The sequence below is a fragment of the Puma concolor genome, chromosome A3 (assembly GCF_028749965.1).
Source record: "Puma concolor isolate L17-30 chromosome A3, mPumCon1.1.hap2, whole genome shotgun sequence".
NCBI classification, from domain to species: Eukaryota; Metazoa; Chordata; class Mammalia; order Carnivora; family Felidae; genus Puma; species Puma concolor.
In genome coordinates this window covers 8,435,175-8,461,870 of record NC_141669.1, presented here as the reverse complement: position 1 = coordinate 8,461,870, position 26,696 = coordinate 8,435,175, and the positions used below count along the sequence as shown (strand labels likewise).

Below are 26,696 nucleotides of genomic sequence, written 5' to 3'. Positions count from 1 at the left end.
CGGGTGAGGGGCAGAGAGAGAGGGAGACACAGAGTGTGAAACAGGCTCCAGGCTCCGAGCCATCAGCCCAGAGCCCGACGCGGGGCTCGAACTCCCGGACCGCGAGATCGTGACCTGGCTGAAGTCGGACGCTTAACCGACTGCGCCACCCAGGCGCCCCCAACATTCCTATTCTTAATAATACTAATTATTTTCTTTGTATATATTTGTTACCTTGAATGGGCGGAGTTTTTTTAGTGGGGCGTGTCCCAAAGTCTATGTCTAGTATTTAATTTTGTGAGTAACAGATACGCAAAATATTTTTTAAGTTTGATTTATCTACAATCAGTATTAGAATAACAACTTTAATTTTATCTGCTAGTAGTTTTTCAACTGAATACCAGTGTTAAATTAGGAATAGGATTCAATCAGATGATGTATTAACTATCATGATAATTCAAAAAAATATTTTTTTAATGTTTATTAATTTTTGAGAGACAGAGCATGTATGGGGGAGGTGCAGAGAGAGAGGGAGACACAGAATCCGAAGCAGGCCCCAGGCTCTGAGCTGTCAGCACAGAGCTGGACATGGGGCTCAAACTCACGAACCGCGAGATCATGTCCTGAGCCACAGTCAGCCACTTAACTGACTGAGCCACCCAGGCGCCACAACTTTTCTGATATTTTGTAATGAGGAGGAAAGTAACTGATTTTCTGTTTTATTCTATATGGAGTAGTAAAATACTATATATTCCTTGAGGAGGACAACTTTATTTTTAGAAGAAAAGATACACAATTTTGATTTATAAACCAAAGTACAGTAATACAAGTACAATTTGATCTTAATTTTATTCATGTGTTTCTGAACAATATACTACGTTATGCATAGTACTTTGATTCATATCTTCCTATTGATTTAATATTTTTAGAAGAAAAAATTTAGAACTTAGTTAAAATACTAAAAATACTAATAATTACTGGGGCTCCTGGGTAGCTCAGTTGGTTAAGCGGCCTACTCTTGACTTGGGCTCAGGTCATGATCTCATAGTTTGTGAGATCGAGCCCCATGTTGGGCTCCTTGCTGACAACACAGAGCCTGCTTGGGATTCTCTCTCTTCTCTTTCTGTGTCCCTCCTCAGATCCCACTTTTTCTCTTTCTCTCTCAAAATAAATAAACTTAAAAAACAAACAAACTAGTAATTACTTGAAGGAGCATTGAACCCAGTCCCAACCCTGCTATTTTCTAACTGCGATTCTGAGAAGTTCTCTAAGTTTAATTTCTTCAATTAAAAAAAATGATGTTAATAACACCTACTTCTACAGTCTACTTGGAAAATTCAGTGAATTACATGAAGTGATGTTATAGAAAGTGTTTGCCACCGTGTCTGGTACGCAAGCTGTCTGTATACAGTAGCTGCTTTATTAACACGGCATACTCACCATTAACTCTGCACTTAATATTTCGGTTAATTCTTTTTCTAAAGCATTGATCAAATCAACTTATGATTCTTTGCACAGTTTTAAAAAATTAAAATATGAAATTGTTCATGAGTGTCTCAGAGATTTCAGTCTCCTAGCACCAGGGCTGGGGCCAAGCTTAGGCCTGTGAGGCACTTTGCCGTAGGCACAAAACTGAAGCGGGTGCCCCAAACCGACATTAATCAAGATAAATAATATTTTATCACAGTATTTAAAAAATGTAAAAAAAAAAATGATGAACAAAATATAAACCTCAAAATTGTAAATAAAGTCAGGAACTGGAAGAATGCTGTGCTGAGCCACATTGGTGTGTGAGGGTAAAAAGGGCTCTAGAAATCAGGAACCTGTTTAAATACAGAGACTTTGGAAAGACTTAAGATCCGGGTGCCTGGGTAGCTCAGTCAGTTTAATGTCCATTTTTGATTTCTGCTCAGGTCATGAACCTAAGGTTGTGGGGCCAAGCTCAGCATTGGGCTCTACGCTGAGTCTGATTCTGTCTCCTTCTACCCCTCTCCCATGGTTCACGCGCTGTCTCTCTTTCTTAAATTAAAAAAAAAAAAAAAAAAAGGCTTAGTATCAGTGGAAATTGTATTCTTTGTTCAAGGAGGTTCTCCTTCCCCCTACAATTCAGAGTTCAGATTTTAAATACGTTTTTGATATAATTACTCTTTTTTTTTTTTTTTTTTTTTAACGTTTATTTTTGAGATACACAGAGAGGGCACGAGCAGGTGAGGGACAGAGAGAAAGGGAGACATAGAGTCTGAAGCAGGCTCCAAGCTCTGAGCTGTCAGCACAGAGCCCATCACAGGGCTCGGACTCACAAACCTTGAGAGCAGGACCTGAGCCGAAATCTGTCACTTAACCAAATGAGCCACCCAGGCGCCCCATAATTGCTCATCTTTAAGTGTTCTAAATATGAATGTTACTGTTAGAAAAGTATTACTTCATTAATGTACCATATATATTGTTTTAAGGCAGTAGGGAGTTTTAAGAACTCACTTTATTGTAACTATAGGTAGTTGAAAATATATATAAGCAAATAGGAAAATTTCTCTTATGCTTCATTAAGTTAGCTACTCAAGTTTATATAGTGAAGTTAATTTATAGGATGCAAAATGTGTGTGAGACACTTTCACCCAATATTCTTATTTCTTACTTTCCTCAATGACTTTTTTTCTTTAAAGATTCTTTTTTGTTAGGTGACAGGATACATTTAGTTTATTTAATTTAATTTGACTGACAGATCTTAGACTAAATATTGTAAAATAAGCATTAAGGATTTTACTCATCTGATGTTGATAAATGATAGCAGATCTATTAATATGACTTAGATTTTTCTAGGTGAGATAGAGGGTATAGTGTAAAAATAATATGGAGTATACTTAAGTTTCAGAAGTTTCTCCACGTGCATATGGGTGGCTTAAAAATTTATATTTTATTTGCTAAGTTGGATTTCTTTGGTCCCACAGTTTTTAGTTTTGTATTTGTAGTTGGAGTTGCAGTAACAGAAGGAGGAAATGTATGAAGAATTCATTTAAATAACATTTCCTGGTTACTTATCTGTATAGCAGATACACAGAAAATATGTTTCCTATTCATTTGTGCTCTTAACTTTAAAACCTGGATGTTGTTCAGTGTTCTGTTAGAGGAATAACTTTAAGTTCAGTAATGTTTAAAATATAAATGTATCATAAAATTCTAATACTGTCAATTGTAAACTGTTGGCTTGGGCAGATGTTTTAACCTGCCTTATAACTTTAGTTTCTGTGCCTACTGATGTGGGTATAACTGTAGTAACCTAGCTTATATTTTGTTATCAGGATTAAAATGTTGACTGCATGTAAAAATGCATTGCACAGTACATGACACAAACAAGTCTAGAAAACTTCCTTTTGTTAGTAATAAATACGATATTGACTATGGTCAAGTTGGAATGCTAGGTATTATTTAAGGTCTGTGAGTGTGAACCCAAAATAATGTCTTCAAGAAGGTTTTTGTTTTGTTTTTTAAATGCGAGTACAGCAATCATAGTAAAACAGAAGTAGTAAGAAGGTAATGAATGGTGATTTGAAAATAACAAATTTATAGTTTAAATAGCTCTTATGAAAGTAACTGATGACCTCCACATTGCTAAATTCACAGCCTTAAATAACTATATTTGAAACAAGTCACATTGACTATGTATGTATCACTCTCTCATTCTTGCTACTAAGATAACACAAGTGTAGATTTTCTTCTTCCTTTATTGGTTCCTTCTTAGTCGCCTCTTCTCATTCTCTTAATGTTGGTATATCCCAGGACTCAGTCCCTTGGTCCTTTTTTATTTGTCTATACTCCTTTAGTGATCTTACCCAGTTAAAAAATACTATCCATATGCTGACAACTCATAATTTTATACAATTTTCAGTTAAAGGATATTTTGGGCTGCATTTAACAATTGAAATTCCTAGCATAGTGTCTCTTATCATTTTGCTTATCACTTCAGGCATTCCCAGTTGGTGAAGTCTTTCCAAACTTGTTCCTTTTGGGGGAGTAGAGGGGAGGAATGCATTTTATTTGGATATTTTATTTTACTTTATTTTAAAGTTTATTTTGAGAGAGAAAGACAGCACAAGCAGGAGAGGGGCACAGAGAATCTGAGGCAGGCTCGGTGACAGCAGAGAGCCCAATGAAGGGCTTGAACTCACAAACCCTGGGCTGAAAGTGACCTTAGCTGAAAGACACTTAAGCGACTCAGCCACCCAGGCGCCCCATTTATTTGGATATTTTAAAACAGATATTTAGGGGCAGTTTATAGTGAAAGTGAAATCAAGTCCAGCACTTCATTCTTTCTTGGCATTTAAAATTTTAAAGGCTCTGCATTCAGGAAAAGTTAGGAAAATAAGCCATTACATATATATTTTCCACCATGATCATTATAATGGGAAAAATTGGGTGTTGGCTTGTACCTATTTGTTCAGGAAGGCAGTAGTATAATGCACTGTTCTCTGCCTTCCTCTGCCTCTGATGTTAACTTTTCACATGTAGATAACCACAGTCCACTATTGGAGGAGATTCATGTTTTCTCGGCCAGTAATATTAGAGATGTGGAGGATTTAGTAACCGGGCAGGTTTTCGGAGGTTAGCTCAGGACTTGATTGAAAGCTGTATCTGACTTACCTAGTTGTGCAGTTTTGTATAGAACTTGGGCAGTAAGACTTCTTTCAATTTCTTTTGGGGCTGAGATTTTCATTCTAGCTACTGTTTTCCCAGTAATCAGTCTGGTTTTGGTTCTTTACCACATCAAGGCCCTTTTAATTTTCCGCCATTGGTTTTACTGCTCCCTGCCCTTAAATCTTCTATATATTTGTGCCTTTAGTTCCTATTCATTATTTGGCATTTTTCTCTTTGGCCCTTGAATATTTTTTGGCAGTGGTAGGTGGTTTTTCTTTTTTGTTTGTTTTGTTTTGTTTTTGAATGCTCTTTTAAATGTGGTCCTGTCATTTATATGCACTTGGAAGTGATGAAAGGGACAAGTAGTGTTAATTTTGTTCATTGCTTTGGAGTTTTGGTAGTAGGCTTTTCTTTCAGTTTTATTCTTTAAAAAAACTTTTTTTAATCTCAGCTTAGTATCACTTTCTACAAAGGGAATCTGTTGAAATCACAGACACTGAAAAAAAAATCTCACTGCCTGGGCTTTATATGAAAGTACCTAACAAGGACGATCATAGACACAGGTTTTTAAGTCCTGAGCTAACCTAGCCATTGGATCTCAGTATTAATTTCATATACTGAAAATACTGGTGTCTTAAAAAAATTCATAATTTGTTTCTTAATAAGTGGTACTAAATAGAATACATTTCAGATGTGAAAATTTATAAATATAAAACCTCAAGTATAAATGTACATTTTAAAATATATATTACCCCATACATTTTCTTCGGATATAAATTATTAGCAGATTAAAGTATTCTAGTATTATTCAAAAATAAATGCTATATTTAAAAAAAAAAACAATGCACAGGTGAGGTATTATTTGATCTTTAAAAATGGCTTAAGAAAACCAAAATGGTATTACTGATGCGTTGAACAACTGCTGAAAAAGACTCTACCCTGGTAGGATATATTATGGGAAACATTTATAAGTTATTTCCAGATTTTCTTCTTGACTATTTAATCTTTACATGATCCCATCTTCTTGTGATAACTTGTAGGGAGGATGTAGGATAAGCAGGGATTCAATCCTTTTATTAATGTCAAGCTGTAGCTTTTTTTGTTTTTCCCAAAGGATTTCTTTTTTCATCGTTATGTGTAGATGGAGACTTTAATTTTTTTCTTTAATGTTTATTATTTGAGAGAGACAGACAGACAGCAGGGGGAGGGGCAGAGAGAGAGAGAGAGAGAGGGAGACAGAATCGGAAGCAGGCTCTGGGCTCTGAGCTGCCAGCACGGAGCCTGACGCTATAACCCACAGACCACGAGATCATGACCTGAGCTGAAGGCGGCCACCCAACTGACTGAGCCACCCAGGCACCCCAATGTGTAGATGGAGATTTTAATGCAGTTACTTTTATCATATCTGTATAAAGTGTTCATATTCCATTTGTTTGAAAAGTCTCTGAACCAGAAGAAGAAATTTCTTCTTGTAATAGAAGCTTTTGCCTCGTCAATTAAAATTTTTAATTCTTGTAGAGGTAGGTTATGGAGGTACAGAAGAAGGCTTTCCAAATAAATGCACCTTTCTTTGATTTAAAGCCATTAATTATGGGTATACCTAAAAAAATAAGTGATTCAGATTTTACATTTTAAACCAGTAAATTTATTGCTAATAGCAAAATTATGCCCAAAAGATATAGCAATAATTTGGTAGTTAAAAATAGCCAAGTATGCTAAAATGCTGGAATCCTTGAAGCAGTTCATCTGTCCTGGAGAGGGAAATTGTGGGTGTATATATGTGTGGGATCTCAAAGTGTGACTTGAATAATCTCAGCTTCACTGGAAGTTGAATATTTATTATTTTTAATGTATTTTTTTTCAGTTCAGGAGCATTAAGATTGTTTTATGTGTCTGCATTGATGATATCAGTGGGTTATAAAGAATTTTAATTTTGGTAAAAAAAAATTTGTAGTTTACTCTTAACACCTGTGCCCTTTCTGTTATTAAATAATATTTTCATAAAATGTGAACAAAATATTTGAAGAATGAAAATTAAAAATATGAAGTATAACTGAATGGTAAATAAACATAGGATGTGCAGTTTCTCTGTAATTAGTAAATTAAAAACTCAAGTTGCCTTTCTAATTTTCCCATTCCACCGTACTCACATTCCTAAAAGGCTTTTTAATTGCTGTTTTATTTTTTAGCAATCCTTCAGTTCTTTAAGCTCCTTCTTTACTCTTCCAAGCTCCTCTTGGTGTTAGTCTGGCCATTGAGACTAGGGATGAGTTAAGTATATTGGACCTTTAAGTTTTAAGTAGTATTTGCTATGTCATTTCCTAATGGCATGAACTTGGACAAATCAAAGTCACTTACTATCTAAGCCTTAGTTTATATTTTAAAATGAAGAGTACTTCTTCATGCCCTCTTCAGAATTACTTGGAGATGAGACAGTATATGCAATAGTGTTTTAGAAATATTGTTACCTTCATACACATATCCTTTGAGTAATTAAAGACTTTGTTTCTTATTAGTTTTTCTTAACCCTCATCAAGTTATATGTATGTACTTTTTCTTATTTTGACTATAAATTTAATGTATGCTTGTAAAAAGTAGAGAAAATATAGAAAACTTGAAAAGAAATCTGAACATTGTGTTTTCCTGTATTTATGTTTTTAGGGGAAATTTACTTTTGAGACTGAGTTCCCTGAGTGTAAGGATAGTTAGTGTCATATTTATTTTTGGATTTTTCTGTTCTGTTCTTTGTATGCATTAGGCCAAAAAAAAAAAAAAAATCAATGCTTGTTAAGGGAATGGGAACTTCCTTAGTCGGGTTGTCTTTCTTTCTTTCCTTCTTTCTTTCTTTCTTTCTTTCTCTCTCTCTCTCTCTCTCTCTCTCTCTCTCTCTCTCTCTCTCTTTTTATGGTATAAGTTTCGGGTGTACAGCTTTATAATTGACATCTTGTATACGCTACAAAGTGATCACCACCACAAGTCTTGTTATCATTCATCACCATACAATTGACCCCCTTTACCCATTTTGTTTACCCCCCACCCCTCATCCCCTTCCCTTCTGGTAACTACTGGTCTGCGTTTTATTTTGTTCATTTGGGTTTTTTTAGATTCCACATATGAGTGAAATCATAGGGTATTTCTCTTTCTCTTTCTGACTTATTTCACTTAGCACAATATCTTCAAAGTCCATCCATGTTATTGCAGATGGCAAAATTTCATTCATTTTTATAACTGAGTAGTATTCCATTGTATATACACTATCTTCTTTATCATTCATCTGTTGATAAACACTTAGGTTGTTTCCATATCTTGGCTATTGCAAATAATGCTGCAGTTGGCTTAGGGTTGTAAATATTTTTTCAAATTGGTGTTTTCATATTCTTCAGATCAATACTCAGAGGTGGAATATCTGTCTCATATTGTAGTTCTATTCTTAGTTTTTTGAGGAATCTCCATACTGTTTTCCATAGTGGCTGCATCACTTTACAACCTCATCAACAGTGTGCGACGGTTCCCTTTTCTCCACATCTTCTCCAACATTTGTTACTTCTTTTCTTTGGTAATTCTAGTATGTATTAGGTGAAATCTCATTGTGGTTTTGATTTGTATTTCCTTAATTATTAGTGATGTTGAACTCTTTTCATATACTATCTGTCTTTGGAGAAATGTCTCTTCAGTTCTTCTGCCCATTTCTTAAATCAAATTTTTGGCTTTTTGTTGTTGTTGAGTTGTATGATTTCTTTATATATTTTGAATATTAACCCCATATTAGATATGTGGTCTGCAGATATCTTCTCCCATTCAGTACGTTTTCTTCTCTGTGCAGAAGCTTTTTGGTTTGATGTACCGAAAATTTATTTTTGTCCTTTATTTTTGTTTCTCTTTCCCTTGCCTTTGGAGTCAGATACATATAAAGATGTCACTGAAACCATGTTAAAAGGCTTAGTGACTATGTTTTCTTCTAGGAATTTTATGGTTTCAGGTCTTACGTTCAAGTTTTTAATGCATTTCAAGGTCATTTCTGTGTGCGGTGTAAGACAGTGGTCTAGTTTCATTCTTTTGCATGTTGCCATCCAGTTTTCCCAACACCATTTATTGAAGAGCCTGTCCTTTCTCCATCATATGTTCTTCCTCCTTTGTCAAAGATTAATTGTCCATATATGTATTGGTTTATTTCTGGACTTTCCTTTTTATTGATCTGTGTGTCTGTTTTTGTACCAATACCATACTGTTTTGATTATTATAGCTTTGTGGTATAGTTTGAAATCTGGGAGGATGATCCCTCCAGCTTTGTTCTTCTTAAAATTGCTTTGACTGTTTGTTACCTTTTGTGGTTCCATACAAAGTTTACAGTTATTTGTTACAGTTCTGTGAAGTATGCCATTGGAATTTTGATGGGTATTGCATTGGATCTGCAGATTGCTTGGGTAGTATGGACATTTTAACAATATTAACTCTTCTAATCCATAAGTAGGGAATATCTTTCCATTTATTTGTATCTTCAGTTTCTTTCACGAATATCTTACAGTTTCCAGTGTGCAGGTCTTTCACCTCCTTGGTTAAATTGATTCCTAGGTATTTTATTCTTTTTGATGCAGCTGTAAATGGGATTATTTTCTTAATTTCTTTAGTCTGTGTGTATTTCTTTCTCTTTTTCTTATTTTAGAGAGAGAGAGAGAGAGAGAGAGTGAATGGGGAACAGAGGCAGAGAGAGAGGGGGAGAGAGGGAAAGAGGGAGAACGGAGGGAGGGAGAGGGAGAGAAAAATTTTAACAGTTCTATGCTCAGCACAGAGCCCAACATGAGGCTCGATCCCACGACTCTGGGATCATGACCTGAGCCAAAATCAAGTGTCAGATGCTCAACCTACTAAGCCACCCAGGCGCCCCTGTGTGCATTTCTTAAAGTCAAAAAAGCGTGGTGAAATTTTACTGGGCATTTAAAGAGAGAAAGGAAGACATCTGACTAGCAGAAATAATAGTGGGTGCATATTTTAAACTGATATTTTTCTACTGGCTAAAATAACAAAGGAAAACATGATACAATCATTCATAATATTCTCTGGCAGAAGTTAGGAAATGAGTTAAAACTGTTGGATATGGAACCATTGGACAATTTCATATCAAAGTAGATTGATATTTATTTAGCAAGAACAACATAAAATTTAAAGACTTTTTTTTAATATTTGGAAATTGTAACAACTTTCTTTTTCCTTTTTTTAATTTTTTGTTAAACAGGATGGCTTAAATTCCTTGGTCCTTGATTTGGATTTTCCTGCTTTGAGGAAAAACAAGAATATAGATAATTTCTTAAATAGATGTGAGTAACCTTCATATTTGATCCTATAACTATACTTTTGATAAGAGATTTATGTTTGATTAATATTATAGTCTATAAACTAGTTTGCTAGTTGGTTCATTTAAATGCTAGCATTCTTTATTTTTAAAGAAAAACTGCAGATCTAGTTGCAGTATGTTAAAGTTCAAGATTTTATATAAATTATTCAGACTGAGTTTAGCACAGGTTATTTATGGCAGTTCAAAGAGAACTTTTAAATTAATACCAACAATTTTAAGACTTAGATTTACACTACTTAGGAGACTTAATGAGCCTTATGTTTGTATGAATGTAGACATGTCGGTCTAGGTAATGAAAGAAAATGCGATAACAATTATTGTCATGTATGCAGTAACTTAATATTTGCCAGTATTGATGTTGGAGTGAAGGTGTAAATGAGGTTGAATTCTAAGAATAAATTCTCAAAATAATCTAATACACACTTTATATCATCATAGTAAGCTTTTTAAGTTGGAATTGTTAGAGACTGGACTATTTTCATGACTAAACAATCTTGTCTTTAGATACTATATCTACAATATGTGATTACTACTTCCCAAAGAAGTAGACTATGAAAATTTATTACTAAGATTAGCCTTGCAAGTAATTTCATAGCAGCTTTCTGCCGTGATTCAGAATGCACTGCTAGGACGCGTGGATCCTCATTGTTCAGCTGTCATCTTATCAAGCAACAGAATAGCTTAATTCTTACTTTTTGGTTGTCAGTACTGTTTGTTTTATATGTGTTAATAAACCATAGCATTTTGGTTCTTTCATGTAAAGTTAATATGTATCTTAGCTGTTTAAAAAGCAACCTTTGAAAACTGACAGATTTAGCTAAAAACGAATCCCAGTTTCTTGAAATGAAAATTTGTTTACAAATATGGTGATTATTGTAAAGTATTGTTTATAAATGTAATCTTTTTTATTGCAGATGAGAAAATTGTGAAAAAAATCAGAGGTCTGCAGATGAAGGCAGAAGACTATGATGTTGTAAAAGTGATTGGGAGAGGTGCTTTTGGTGAAGTGCAGCTGGTAAGAAAGTATTTGTTTTCTTCTTTTATATTATTTTTAAAGACAGGGTTTTGTGAAATATTACCAACAGCCCCTGAGTCGATGTTATTTTTCTGCCCAGCCATGCCAGAATTAGTTTTGTGAGCTTGGTCAAATCATTCCATCTCTGAAAACCCTCGGTGTCTTCACCTGTAAAAGGAGGTAATTGTAAACTGATACCCCACGTTTCTTGTAACTCTGAAACACTGAGATTTACAATCAGGCCAGTGTGGTTTCATACGTGACCTTTCCAGCAGTTAATATTCCACAAGAACTGTTGTGTTTTTTTTAATATGTTCATGTTAATAACATTTATTCTTCCTTAACAGATTTTATTTGGATAATATGAGAAACATTGCAATAACTGAAAGCCATAATAATAACTGAAAGTACATATGAAATTTATCTTTGCAGATGAAAGTGGTACCAACTGGAAATATAAATGTTTGTAATAAATGTCATTTGTATTCATGAGGAACTGTAATAATATTCCTGTTTTTGTCACTCGAATACGAAATTCCACTCTTTTTGTCCTTACAAATAAGATTCAACTACTTTATATTTTCCACTATCTTAGATTAATCTTAATCTCTTTGATTAAATTATGGGGTCAAATTCTGTCTTTTGCTCAGTAGTGTTCTTCTATTTTTTGATGGAGCATGAGAAAAACACTGATCACTGTGTGTTAGCATAATTTCTTTAGGAACAAGTCACTTTTGCTTCTCTTTCATTCCTTCTTTTTTTGATAGGTTTATTGAACTTGTAGATCAGGGTAGTGTAATAGGTGTGATGTATATCTATAAGATATTTGAAAAAGTCTGTCATGCTTGAAGAGGATATGGAGAAATGTCAACGAATAAGCATATGGATAGACAGTTTTATAATTTCATAGACATATAATTTAATAGACAGCTAATTTATAGCTGTATCCTAAGGAGACTGAGGAAGGCATGAATTGTACCTTGGACAGAGATGCCCAGGGACAGATTTTAGAGTTCTCTCTTCTCCTATTCACCACTTTATTAATAAGGCATTTATTGTATGGGGGCAGTGGTGACGCGGTGAATAATTTTGCAAATGAGTTAAAACTGAAGTATGAGGATGATTTCAGATGATAAGTCAAAATCCAGAAATCATTAGTTGGGAAGGCCATTGGCCAATAAAAGTGAAATTTAGCCAGAATAAAGAACTGTGCTTAGATGTGAAGAACTCAAGAAATAGATTCCTTAACAGTAATTATAAATTGAAGAACAATTTTCCTTGAATGTAAACCAAGCAAGAGTCACTGGTGATGTGGCTGTCCAAAATAGTAAAGGAAGTTTGGATTGCTTTGATATAGGTGTTGTGTTCTCTCTCTTGAGATGATTGGGCCATAATGGAATACTCATTCTCTGTGCACTGTTGCCGTGTCTTAAAAGGCATGTTGGTAGAGGGTACTCAAGGGATGGAACGCTCAGGGACTTGAAATGATGCCATCTGAGGTGCGGTTGAAGGGATTGAGAAGTTAATTTGGAGTAGATTTGAGGAGTGGGCTGCCTTGCAAGGTAATGTGCTTTTTGTTTGTTTTGTTTTGAGTCTGTGAAAAGTGGTGTAACTTTGGCTAGTAGAATGCGCTTGGAGGGGGGAGTGGGGGCGGGGGGAGGGTCAGAGATTAGATTACATGGTAGTTGAGTTATGACAGGCCCTGTAAGATAGTGGAAAATATAAAGTACTTGAATCTTATCTCTGCCTTGGCCTAACTCAAAGATTATAGTGAGTATAGACAAGTTTCTCAATCTCTCTGAGTTCCAAACTATAGAATACAGATGATAATACCTGTGTCATGGGTTTGTTATAGGGGATTAAGTGAATTAAAAGTAAATAAGCCTGGGGAGCCTGGGGGGCTCAGTTGGTTAAGTGTCAGACTTTGGCTCTGACACTCACCACTTGTGAGTTCGAGCCCCGCGTCAGGCTCTGTGCTGACAGTTCAGAGCCTGGAGCCTGCTTCAGATTCTGTGTCTCCCTCTTTCTTTGCCCCTCCCCAGCTCACACTCGATCTCTCTCTCCCTCTCTCTCCTCCCTCCCTCTCTCTCTCTTCCTCTCTCTCTTCCTCCCTCTCTCCTTCCCTCCCTCCCTCTCTCCCTCTCCCTCTCTTTTTCTCTCTCTCAAAAATAAATACACACTAAATAAATTAAAAAAAAAATAAGCCTATAGTGTTCCCTGTTAGCCACTATTAAAATTATTGCCTATTTGATACATAAATTCATAATACTAGTATTTGAAATAAATACATTGTTTCTTCATAATCAGGATTCAGTGTAGATAAGAGAGAATAGAATTTGGAATTCTGTTTTTGAAGGAAATGTGACAGATTTTGGCTTGTCATGTTTTTGTGGCAGGGTAGTCATTGTTCTGTGTTAGGTTAGTTTGATAATTCAAATTCAATACGTTCAAGAAAGGAAAGGAAAAGAAGAGGGTTTTATTTTTGTTGTTAACTTTCCATTCCAAATTTTATTTTCTATAAAACAAATTCACATGTTTTTAAAAATGAGAAACACTTTAACATTCCATTAATCTGCTGACCTGACCTAAGAACTTGGAGCATGTTTGTTTTGGCATTAGCTCTTTGTTCTGTTACCTTTGGCAGGGAGTCTTGAAAAGAAGGATAAGATTCAAAATGAAAAGTCCAAGTGCTTCTTCCATCGTCTTTTAAAGTTGATTTGCATGTGTTAGATAAATTAGTTTGACAGCTGTGTAGGCAGTATTCCACATTTGGCACATCTTTATGATTATGTTTTTCTAGTCATCCAAAGAAAGTTTTACAATAGTAGGTGCAGATTTGTCTTATGGAATACTTTTTTTGGTCAGGTTAAAAATATATTACCACTGGAGCGCCTGGGTGGCGCAGTCGGTTAAGCGTCCGACTTCAGCCAGGTCGCGATCTCGCGGTCCGTGAGTTCGAGCCCCGCTTCGGGCTCTGGGCTGATGGCTCAGAGCCTGGAGCCTGTTTCCGATTCTGTGTCTCCCTCTCTCTCTGCCCCTCCCCCGTTCATGCTCTGTCTCTCTCTGTCCCAAAAATAAATAAACGTTGAAAAAAAATATATATTACCACAGAGGGCCCACTAGTCCGTTTCTACAAAGAAAATTCTCGTTGTAAAAGTAACTTTAGTGTGCCACAGCAACTATACTGTAGTATTTAAGAGCTAGAGTCAGACTGCTTACACTTGACTTCTGACTTGTTGACTAGCTGTCCGTGCAGACACGTTAATCACTCTCTGCCTCAGTTTCTTATCTGCTAAATGAAGATAACAGTAACATTTAAACCCCATAGCATTAGTGGAAGAAATATATGTAATTAAATTTGGAACAGTTTCTTAGAATATAGTAAGTGCTTAGTAAATATTAGCAGTTAATTGCCACACATGAAATGGTTCATGTATCCTTCCATCAATGAAGTATTTAATCAGGATCTGTTTTGCTTCAGGAGCTTTGCTAGCTTTTAAAGATGCGATAACATAGCCTCAATCTTTCTAAAAGTGGTACTTCTGTGGAAGAGATAAGGAATTTTACTTTAAATAAGTGAAGTATTGGGGCGCCTGGGTGGCGCAGTCGGTTAAGCGTCCGACTTCAGCCAGGTCACGATCTCGCGGTTTGTGAGTTCGAGCCCCGCGTCAGGCTCTGGGCTGATGGCTCAGAGCCTGGAGCCTGTTTCCGATTCTATGTCTCCCTCTCTCTCTACCCCTCCCCCATTCATGCTCTGTCTCTCTCTGTCCCAAAAATAAATAAACGTTGGAAAAAAAAAAAAAAAGTACTATAAATAAGTGAAGTATTTTCAAATTATAAATACGATGAAGGAAAAGATCTGGATGTTACGAGAGAGAATAACGGAGGGATGTGCTTAATTCAGGTAGGGTTGTTAGGAAAGACCTCACTGTGAGAAAATGACATTTGAGTTAGATGTAAAGAAGTTAGGCACATGAAGAAGAGGGACTGGGGTGGGAGTCAAAATACAGAGGGAATAGCATGTAAGAATGCCATGAGTCAAGAAAGTACAGGGGTGCCTGGGTGGCTCAGTCGGTTAAGTATCTGACTCTTGAGTTTGGCTCAAGTCGTGATCTCATGGTTCGTGAGTTCGAACCCTGCATCGGGCTCTGAGCTGACAGTGTGGAACCAGCTTGGGATTCTCTCTCTTCCTCCTCCCCCTCCTCCCTCGCTCACACACACTCTCTCAAAATAAATAAACTTTAATAAAAAAAAAAGAGGAGGTGCTCAGTCATTTAATTTATTTGAGCCTAAATTTCCTCACCTGAAAAAGGCGTTTATTTATAGATTGAAAAGTTCTATAATTCTAGGTGGGCAGAATTGGTTATTGTCTTTTTTCTCCCATCTACAGAGGTGATGTATATTTGTGTTTTTATATCATGAAAAGTCTGTAACATGGGTGATCTTATCTGATACCACTATTTTTAGATTCTGCTGTTTAGGTCATTTATCACATCTCATTTTTATGGAAAATAATATTCTGTATATTAGGTTGATTAAGAGCAATACTTTGGAAGAATAGTCAGAGTCAACTACTTTTGTTTCTCTTCTCATGTGTAGATTTTCTGTCATCAAAGCTTTAATTTCCTTATCTCGGAGTAGCAGTAATAATAGAACATACAAGAAATTTTTTGAGGACTAAATTAAGCTCTACATGTGTGGTACTTACCAGGGAGGGATCTGGCACATTGTAGGTATTAAGTAAATACTGTCTGTTGTCACTTTTGCCAGTTTCTAAGGATTTATAAATTTAAATGTTTTAATCTTTTAAAATATTTTTTAATGTTTATTTTGGAGAGGGGGAGAGAGAGAGAGAGAGCAAGAGCGAGCATGCATGAGCTAGTGGGGGTGGTAGTGGTAGTGGCAGAGAGAGGGGGGTGGGGGAGGGAGGGAGGGAGGGAGGGAGGGAGACCGACCGAGAACTCGAAGCAGGCTCCGTGCTATCAGCTCAGAGCCCCACTCGGTGCTCAAACTTATGAACCGTGAGATCATGACCTGAGCCGAAGTCGTATGCTTAACCGACTGAGCCGCCCAGGTGCCCCTAAATGTTTTAATGGTAAATGAATAATCCGAAGTGTTGCTCTAAATTTTATATGTATTTACGTGTGTTGGTTTGCTAGAGCCACCCTAACAAAAAGCACCTACTGTGACTTAACCAACAAAACTTAATTTTCTCACCGTCTGGAGGCTAGAAGTTCAACATCAGGGTGTTGGCAGGTTTGGTTTCTCCCGAGGCCTCTCTCCTTGGCGTGTGGATGGCGCTGCCTTGTTGTGTCCTCACATTGTCTTTCCTCTGTGCTTGCTTGTGCCTCCTGTGTCACTGTGTGTCCTAATTGCCTGTTCTTAGAAGGACACCAGTCAGATTGGATTAGGACCCACCCTAATAGCCTCTGTTAACTTACTTGCCTCTCTATAGGCTCTGTCTCCAAATACAGTCACATGCTGAGGTGCTAGAGGTTGGCTTTCAAAATATGGGGGGGGTCAGAAGGAGACAGCACACAGTTCATCCCATAACAGCATGTGTATGTGTGTTGGGATGAACGTTTCAGTGAAGTTACCTTTTTGAACAGGTATGCATGCTTATTTCTTTGTTTACAGTTACATAGGTCATAATCTACTTTTCTCTGAAAAAGAAAGGTATGAATTCTAGCCTGGCAAATGTCTTCTTAAGGTACATATTTAGTCTTCATCTCTGGTAATAGAATATACATTGTTCTTTAGTATTCCTTTGTTAATTGATTAGTAAATGTTTATTTAATGTCAGGTAACCATTATAAGCTTTGGCAATACGTCGTATAGGTAAACTACTCAGACAAGGCACCTGCATTCATGGAGCTTTTATTTTGAGCTGGCCACTATTATAGTGTCAAAAAAAAATAGTGGCCTAGCTTCTAAAAGAGAGTTCGAAGTTAACCTTCTTAAATGTAATGCATGTATCTTAGGAATTACCTATTTATGATTCTTTATTGGGGAAATGTATAAAAAGTTTTCCTGTTCAATAATGGAAATATGTTTAGCATTTAAAAAAAAAATCTTTTATGTTTATTTTCGAGAGAGAGAGAGAGAGAGTGAGTGTGTGAGTGGGGGAGGGACAGAGAGAGAGGGAGACACAGAATCCCAAGCAGGCTCCAGGCTCCAGGCTCCCAAGGTGTCAGCCCAGCGCCTGATGTGGCACTCGAACCCATGAATTGCGACATCATGACCTGAGCTGAACTTGGCCGTTCAACCAACTGAGTGACCCAGGCGCCCTTAGCATTTTTGTTTTTGAAGTTGTATCTTATTTTGGAGTTTGGGGCCACATGTTTAGTTGGTTTTGTGATGTTGCCTGCTCACTTTTCTTAAAAGTATTCATTAAATTTTTCCTGTGGTTTTATTTAAAACTACACAACTAATATATGAATGCATTCTTGCTCTCAAAGGTCTAAATTGCTTAGAATTGGGTAGGATAAAATGTGAAAATCTCCTTTTATCATGTCTTCTCTTTATTTCATTTTCAAACATAAAGGTAACTAGCCTGTTGGTATTCTTTTAGTGCTTTGATAGTTGGAAACATTGGGAACTGATAGAAAACTAGGACCAAATTATTTTCAGTGGGTATTTATATTTTATTGTAATTGTTTTCATTCTAGAAAAGTTAAGACCTTTCCCTTTGGAGTTATAAAAATTGCATCAATGCCGATTATCCTTCCTTAAAAATAAAAATTCTTTTATTTATGTGACAAATACGTTTCTAGTAGAAGTGAGATAGCATTATGCTTTTTAAAATCACTGATTGTCCCACTACTGAGAGATAACTACTTTTATTATTTTGATGTATGGCTTTCTCACTTCTGTTTCTTCTAAAGATTTGTGTAATGTATGAGTGTCTTATATGTGTATTAAGGAATCATATACATGGTTTTGTAATTTGTGGTTTTTTAATGTAATATTAAATAATAACACACACTTTTATAGCAGTTACATTCCAGGCAGGCTTCTAAGCAACTTCTGTATAGTAACCAGTCTTCCTTCACAGCACTCCTTCAGATAGATGTTATTACTATCATGCCCATTTGGCAGAGAGGGAAATTCAGACAGGATGAATAACCTGCTAAAGTTCACATAACTACTAAGTGGTTGAACTGAGACTCGAACCTAGGTAGAGGACTCCAGAGTCTGTTTTCTTTGTTGGATGGTCATAATCATTTTTCTGTGCCAGAAATAGAGACTTTGTGTAACCTTATTGGTTGCACGGTGTTTTCTCTTACTCAGTCTCTCACTAGTATTCTGCTCTCCTTTCTTGAAACATCACTTCTTCCGGTGTTCCTGGCTCTTCCGAAGTTTCCTTAGTGGTTCATTCTCCACCTGACTTGTAAATATCATAGTTCCAAAGACCAGGCTCTTGTTTCTTTGATATGCATTCTCTCCTGAGGTGCGTTCATCCTATTCCTGTGACTTTAAATATAGTCCATATGATGTCAAGGCTCAGATTCATAGCTGCTATTCAGCATTTTCTTGTTTGCTCTCCACTCCTATCCGTGGTGGCTTATTTGATATCTCCATTAAGACGTGTCACATGTAAGGGGCGCTTGGGTGGCTCAGTCAGTTAGGCACCCGACTTCGGCTCAGGTCATGATCTCAGTGCTTCGTGGGCTCGAGCCCTGCGTCGGGCTCTGTGATGACAGCTTGGAGCCTGGAGCCTGTTTGGGATTCTGTGTCTCCCTCTTCTCTGCCCCACCCCCTCTTGCTCCGTCTCTGTCTCTCAAAAATGAATAAACGTTAAAAAATAAAAATAAAAAAGATGTGTCACATCTGAAACATGTAAAATTAGAATGCTTGATTCCCTCTCTAACTTTTCCAGAAAGTTGTTACCCATCTTAATTAATGACTCCACTATTAATCCAATTGCTCAAGCCAAAAATTGGAAGTCATTGATTTCTCTTTTCTTCATTTTAAGAAATTTAACTTGTTAGTGAGTCCTACTCATAACGTTTCTCCAGCCCAATTTTTTTGGTTCACTGTCATCACTGTCATCCAAGACACCCTTTGATTTCTAGTCAGGTATGAGTATCTCCTTAGTATTTTCTTTTGTTTTCCACTGCTGTAATAATGTTTCCCCATTGTACGGTTGATTTTTGGATTGGCAAGTGCTGATGGAGAAACTATCAAGACCGTGCTTATTAAATCTGTAATTCATGCTGTTCAGGCTCAGCTGGGCCCACATTACTATTTGACTGGGTTTTTTTTCCCATTCTTCATATTCTTGTATTTTCATGTATCACTCCTATCTTAACCCCCATTTTGGGTATGGGTATAGTAGAATCAGTTAGGGGCTTTTCTAACATGTTTTCTGTTTTCTTTCTGAGATACATAAAAGGTGGGAAATACAGATCTGATTTGCCTAATGTAAACTGCTGTCAGTCTGACCTTTTTAAAATGTATTTATTGTATCTGTCATTTGGGTTTCACGGTTCCCTTAACTACTAAATGAAGCATGAAGTCTTCATCCTGGCCTTCTTGGCCCTTTTTTAAGAGGTCACTAATTTTGTCTTGAAATCTTATTCTCCATTATGCTGTTCATCCTGGGCAGGCTACTCATTTCAGAGCATGCTCCTTATTTTCTCGTCTTTCTTCAACCATGTTTCACTGTCGTTCTCTGTGTTCATTTTGAAAGAAAACTTTTTCCTGTTCTCCTTCTTCCTACCCTTTATCTGAGTGTGATATTTCCTGTGCATCTTTTAATTCCATAAATTTACGTAATTTACCATATTATGCCTTGTGCTGTAGTTTATATGTTTGTTTCTTTGAATCCTTTTATATGTTGTTTTGAGAGTAGGAATCGTATCTTTCAGATACTTTTGGCATTCCCATCTGGGGCTCATAGCCACTTATATGAAAATAGTTTGCCTGTAATCTGGAGAGATTATGTTTAGTCAAGTACACAGTTTAGGAAGAATGTGTGTAGAACAGCAAGGAAAAAGGGAGAGCCCTCACCGTGTGGCCATTTGTCAGTTCGGCTGTAGACGTTGGTAAGCAATATGTGTGTGCAGCCAGATCATATTTGTGATTGGATTTTTCTTGTCTTTTTATATCCTGTACAACACAGAACCTGAAACATAGAAAGTGTTTATTGAAGTGAATTAATTGTGATCTTTCATGATCCCTGGGCTGAGAGGCTTCCTGGGATCCAGTGTGCTTCAGGGATACAGATGATCAGTGACGGGACTCAAGGCAGATGTGAGATGAGGATCTTCTTTTTTTCCCTTCCCACTGGCTTGCTTTTAATTTAATTGGTTTAAACTAAGCTTTTAAAGTAGAATCAACCAGAAGGAAAGAGTATAAGGGAAATGATTTTCTAACACTTGTCACGTTAACTCAAATTTTTACTTCCTTTTTTGGAGTGAATTTGCTGGTTACAAGGTTATTTCTGAGTTGGCAAGAATTATCTCCTTCCCTCCATGTTTTTGTGATTCCTGTATTCCCTCATTCAGTCTTGGCTGCCACAACCAGACCAGACAAAAGCATGAAGACGCTCTTCTTGCATTTTTAGTGGAAACCTTAGCAACACAAACTAACTGCTCCAGGGCTGTCAAACTGGATTGTCTTATTAAAATAATCTAGTGTAATTTTCGATATATAGATTTTTAAAGTTTGTTATTTACTTTGAGGGAGAGAGAATCCCAGGCAAGCTTTGCACTGTCTGTACAGAGCCTGATGTGGGGCTTGAACCCATGTACTGCGAGATCATGACCTTAGCCAAAATCAAGAGTTGAACACTTAACTGACTGAGCCACCCAGGAGCCCCAGTTGTAATTTTTTTATATTAAAAATCAATTTGTGGGGCACCTGAGTGGCTCAGTCGGTTAAGCGACCGACTTCAGCTCAGGTCATGATCTCGCGGTCTGTGAGTTCGAGCCCCACATCAGGCTCTGTGCCGACAGCTCAGAGTAGTCTGGAGCTGCTTCAGATTCTGCATCTCCCTATCTCTCTACCCCTCCCTTGCTCATGTTCTGTCTCTCAATAACAAATAAACGCTAAAAAAATAAAAAATAAAAAAAAAATAAAAATAAATCAATTTGAAAACCTCAAATGAGGTATTTTGTTAAGAATGGCTTTTGAGGGGCACCTGGGTGGCTCAGTTGGTTAAGCGTCTGACTTCAGCTCAGGTCATGATCTCACGGTTCGTGGGTCCAAGACCCATGCTGGGCTCTGTACTGACAGCTTGGAGCCTGGAGCCTGCTTCAGATTCTGTCTCCCTCTCTCTTTCTACCTCTCCCCCACTTATGCTCTGTCTCTCAAAAATGAATAAACATAAAACAAATTTTAAAAACAACAAAACAGAATGACTTTTGAAAGTTTTTGTCCACAAATGTTCCATGAGATCTAGGTCCATTTCAGGATTTTCCAAACATGTCTTGTCTCTAGTACATTTAGGAATATTTCATCTACCTAAAAGTTTTTTTTTTAAGAAGTACATATTTGCTGTAGAAGATACAAATAAGCAAATATAAGAGTATAGAAGTCACCTAGAATTCCATCAGTTGAGATAAAACCAGTGTTCACTCTTTCACCTGTTTTTAGTGTGTTTTATATTATATAGAGGGAGAAAGGGGGAGAAAGTGCATGAGAGCGAGAATCATTTAGATAGTGCTTTTGTACTTGTGTACTTTTGAAATTGAAAATGAGGAATATAAACATCATTTCTCTAACAAATAGAAACATTAGAATAAGAGCAATTTTTTTGTCTGTCAGGTAAAGGTTCATAATAGAGTGAACATAGTAGTGTTAGCTAACATTTTTATAACATTTTTATAGAGTATATTCTATGTGCTAATAAGTATTTCTATTCATAATCTCATTTTGTCTTTGCAACAGTTCCGTGAGATTCTTACGTAGATGCAGTCATTGAAACTTAGAGGGGTTAAGTAAGTTGGCCACATAGTTCACAAATAGTTAGGATTTTTGCAAAGTTTTGTTGACATCTAAATCCTTGCTTTTAAGCAGTACTCTGTACAGTGTGGTAATGAATGGCTACTATATCTGACTGTTTATCCATCCATATTGAATAGAGAAGGAACAAAGGGGAGTGTACAGAGATGCTGAGGGAGATTATAATAGAATCTTTCAGAAAGAGACATCCTCAGAAGGAAGATCAGTGGAAACCAGCTTTCCTAAAGTAACAGCGCTTTATTGTAGTTCGCTGTCATACTAGTGCTAATGAATTTTCAAAGTATGAGATAGCTGTTTGGCATGAATACAACTATTGCCTCTTAATGTTTGTTCTATAGATCAAGTCAAAGGCTACAAGCTGGTGGTTCCTGACTCTTGTGTTACGAGCCAGTTAAGTGTTCTATCATAGTAATTTAAATGAAACTCAGGCCTCATTAACTAGAGCATCTAAGCAAGATAGTTTTTATTTATTAAAAATTTTATAGCTTTCAGGGATAGCCTGGGTGGCTCAGTTGGTTAAGCGGCCGACTTCGGCTCAGGGCGTGATCTCGCAGTTTGTGAGTTCGAGCCCCGCACTGGGCTCTGCTGACAGCTCAGAGCCTGGAGCCTGCTTCAGATTCTCAGTTTCCCTCTTTCTCTGCCCCTCCCCCATTCGTGCCCTGTCTCTCTCTCTCTCTCCCTCTCTCAAAAATAAACACTTAGGGGCGCCTGGGTGGCGCAGTCGGTTAAGCGTCCGACTTCAGCCAGGTCACGATCTCGCGGTCCGTGAGTTCGAGCCCCGCGTCAGGCTCTGGGCTGATGGCTCGGAGCCTGGAGCCTGTTTCCGATTCTGTGTCTCCCTCTCTCTCTGCCCCTCCCCCGTTCATGCTCTGTCTCTCTCTGTCGCAAAAATAAATAAACATTGAAAAAAAAATTAAAAAAAAAAATAAATAAACACTTAAATTTTTTTTTGAAAATGTAAAGCTTTCATATAGAAATAGATATAATTTTGTTGAGTTTGCTGAATTGCATATTCAGCATTTTGCCAACCACCAGGCAGCCCCACAAATGAAAGTTTATACTCTGACTAAAGGAGTTTATGAAGCAGACACGTAACTAGACTGTTGTAAGTGCTGTGGAAGCACAGAGAGGGAATAGTTTTGCATAAAGAATCGGCGAAAGTAAAGTGAATAAGTCTGTTTCTCATCTTCAGAGAATTATACCTATGTCGTATAAATTTTTGTGTATTTGAATGAATGGTCTTTTTGTTCCTGGTTTGTTTTGGTTCAGTATAAAACATTACAAATATTTAACTATTTTCTATCAGCTGACAAAGAGGTTTTAGTTTCTGGTCATAGCTTTGCTTTACAAAATTTTTAAAACTCTTGTCACGGTACAAGTCCAGCATAAGTAATATCATGGTATAAAGTGATTGCGTGACCCTTAATGTTTAATGGATTACTTTTTCTAATAAAGTTAGGAAGCATTCAAAATCTGATTTGTTCTTAGAATAAATGAAGATTTGAAGAGTGACATAAATATAGAAGGAGTACCTTAGCAATCTCTTTCTAATAATCTTTTATTTTATTTTTTAAATGTTAATTTGCCTATTTTTGAGAGACAGCGAGTGTGGGAGGGTCAGAGAGAGAGAGAGAGGGAGAGAATCCCAAGCAGGCTCCACACTGTCAGCTCAGAGCCCAACACGTGGGGCTCGATCCCACCAAATGCGGGATCATGACCTGAGCCCACATCAAGAGTTGGATGCTTAACCGATTAAGCCATCCAGGTTGCCCACACTCCTCTAATAATATTGTAAACATTTTTTTTTTTTAAAGCAACATTTAGCAGCGTTGTTGGAATTTGCTTTGAGATAGTTTGCTAATCTGATACAAATCAATTAAAAATCTGGTCTATCTGCTATGGAAGGGATTTCTGGTTTTCAGACGAGGATCCTTTGTGCCCTAATCCCCTGCCCACCGCCCATGTTTTCATATTGCTTTCACATGTGTTTATTTTCAGCATTCTATAAATGTCCTAACACTCTCAAAAAGAAGGAATTGTGTTTCCAGTTTAGTAATTTAATATGGAAGATAGATATAATGTGTGGCCCTCATCGTAAATTTGACCCTTTGCATATAGGATTCTTTTTATGTAAAATTAAAATATGTCAAGATTCTTCAAATTTTAAAATATTTTAAAATGAGAAGTGATGTAACTTAATACAAAAACCTTTGTAATCGTGACTTTTGATTAAGCAGTGTTCATTCTGGGGTGAATTTCTTTATATCCATAGTGATATTTTGTTTACTTATTATATCAAATATTGAGAGGGGATGTTAAAATTTCCAACTTATGGATTTGGATTTGTCTGTTTCTTTCTTTAGTTCTGTCAGTTTTTGGTTCCTGAATTTTAAAGCTTATTTATTAGATGCATACATATTTAGAATTTTTATGCCTTTCTGGTGAATTATACTCCTTTTATCTGAATTATTCCCCATTTTTTTCTTTGAAAGTCTTTAATAATAGAATAATAGTATGATCTGTTCACCTTTCTCTCATAAAATTATTTTTGCGTTTTTAAAAAATCTATAGGTTCGTCATAAGGCATCACAGAAGGTTTATGCTATGAAGCTTCTTAGTAAGTTTGAAATGATAAAAAGATCAGATTCTGCTTTTTTCTGGGAAGAGAGAGATATTATGGCCTTTGCCAACAGTCCCTGGGTGGTTCAGGTAAGCCTACAAACTTTTCTAAGTTTATTTCCTTTTTTTGTAAGTGCTTATTATCCATGAGATGTGATTTTGTATGTTGAAAGTCCTGTATCTCACTCCTATAGTAACAGTGCTGTCATTTTTAATAAGATCTGATTCGATATGCTTGTTTAATGTTCCTAAATAGTATGTCATATAGACATGACATGTAATTCTTAAATTGGTGTGTGAAATCAAGTATTATTTGCAACTTTTTAGAAATTCCTTTATGAAGAATTAGATCGGTTACCAGTGTGCCGTTATTCCCTGCCTACACTTTCTCACGATTTACATAATAGGAACAAGAACCAGCCTGTCTCAAAAAAACCCAAAACTTCCCACAATAAAAATCTTGAAAATCCTCCGAGTCCTTTATATATCACCTACTGTGTACGACAGCATTATGCTTCCTGAGTCAGCCTCTTGTTTGTGAAGTGAGGCATTTATAATTGTATTTTGCCTCCTTTTCAATTTTATCCCTTATTAGCTTTGCTTCTCTAAAGATGTTTTTACATTAACATCTAATTCTGCAACCATTTTGAACGAGTATCCCGAGTAAGATTAGGTATGCACGAATGCTTATTCAGAATGCTTGCTAAATGATTTGGGAGTTTGATACCTTGCTTGTGGAAGGCAATTTGCGGGTAAAAAATTTGCCACGTGAACGAGAATGTAATTAAAAGCTCGTTACTATTGCTTATTTAACGGTGTTGAGCTTCAGTGCTTTCTCTCCACTTAATTTCTGTTATTGTAGCTAGTGAATAGAAATTCTTGTATGTGTACCTAAAACTAAAATTTTTGTAGCAAATCGTATACCATAATAATTTACTTAAGGAATGATGGTAATAAATTATTCCACTGTTAGCTTTAAATTGCTTTCGTAGTAACAGAATCATTGCCGTTTCTAGTTCTGATCTTTAATTTTGCTAAGTGGACCCTTATAAAATGTTCATTGAGATAAAGAGTTAATGGGTCTGTGGACGCCAGTCAGTAGTGAAACATTGTACAATTGAAAAAGTAACATAAGTCTGGCTTTCATTTGTTTATCTCTATGATAAAGGATATTCCATGTACCATTATATGTCTGAAATGTGTGATTTTGTGTGAAACCTTGTAAAAATGACTGACTTATTTCTGTTTATTGATTTAATTTTATTATTCAGTGATTTTCAATATATTTACAGAGTTTCAGTACATTTATAGAACATTTTTGTATCGCAGAAAGAAACCCTGAAACAATTGGCAGTTTTTCCCCAATTCACCCTGACTCTTAACTCCTGGCAACCACTAATCTGCTTTCTAGGTCTGTGATTTGCCCATTTTGGGTGTTTCGTATAAATGAGATTATACAGTATGTGGTCTTTTGTGATATCTTCTTTCACTTAGCATAATGTTTTTAATGTTCATTCATGAATAGCATGTGTCAGCCCTCCGTTTCTTTTTATGGCTGAATAATCATCAATTGTGTGGATATCCCACACTTTATTCACTCATCAGTTAATGGACACTTGGGTCGTTTTTACTTTTTGTCTGTTGTGACTAGTGCTGTTATGAACTCTTTCATATGGATTTTGGTACATATGTTCACACATTTCTGTTAGGAACCTACCTTGCAGTAAAATGAATGGGTCATAGCATATACTGTAATCAATTTTAGCAGATTATTTCCCACGTCTCAGTGCTTATTTTTTCATGACTATTCAATATTTAATTGTATGAAGGTCCCCATACTTTGTTACTATACTCTTGTTGGAAAGGGCTTTAAGAATTTTTCTTATATAAATTATGATACACCATCTATTTTTGGCCCATCTCTATTTCTTAATATATATTCTTAGTGTGATTTGAATTTAATAGAGGAATATTGGCATATTTTAAGAAACTTACTCCCTTGCTGACATAGAAGACTTTTTAATGCCATCTCTTATATACAGTTTACTGTGTTCTTTGGCTGTTTTTCTAATGTCCATATGTTTATGGTGAACACTTCCTTATTTTTCTTTATAGTTTTATACAGCTGAG

The 26,696-nt window shown here is 36.3% G+C and overlaps 1 protein-coding gene across 6 annotated transcripts in view; it reads left to right on the top strand.

The window, feature by feature from the left end:
- ROCK2 (Rho associated coiled-coil containing protein kinase 2) overlaps positions 1–26,696 on the top strand; it is a 141,314-nt gene that overhangs the window by 48,277 nt on the left and 66,341 nt on the right. For all 6 annotated transcript variants that reach the window (XM_086700027.1, XM_086700026.1, XM_086700028.1 and 3 more), the window contains exons 2-4: positions 9,845–9,926; positions 10,879–10,979; positions 24,519–24,656. In XM_086700027.1, coding sequence (XP_086556153.1) covers positions 9,845–9,926; positions 10,879–10,979; positions 24,519–24,656 — 321 coding nt within the window. The remainder of the gene's footprint in view (positions 1–9,844; positions 9,927–10,878; positions 10,980–24,518; positions 24,657–26,696) is intronic.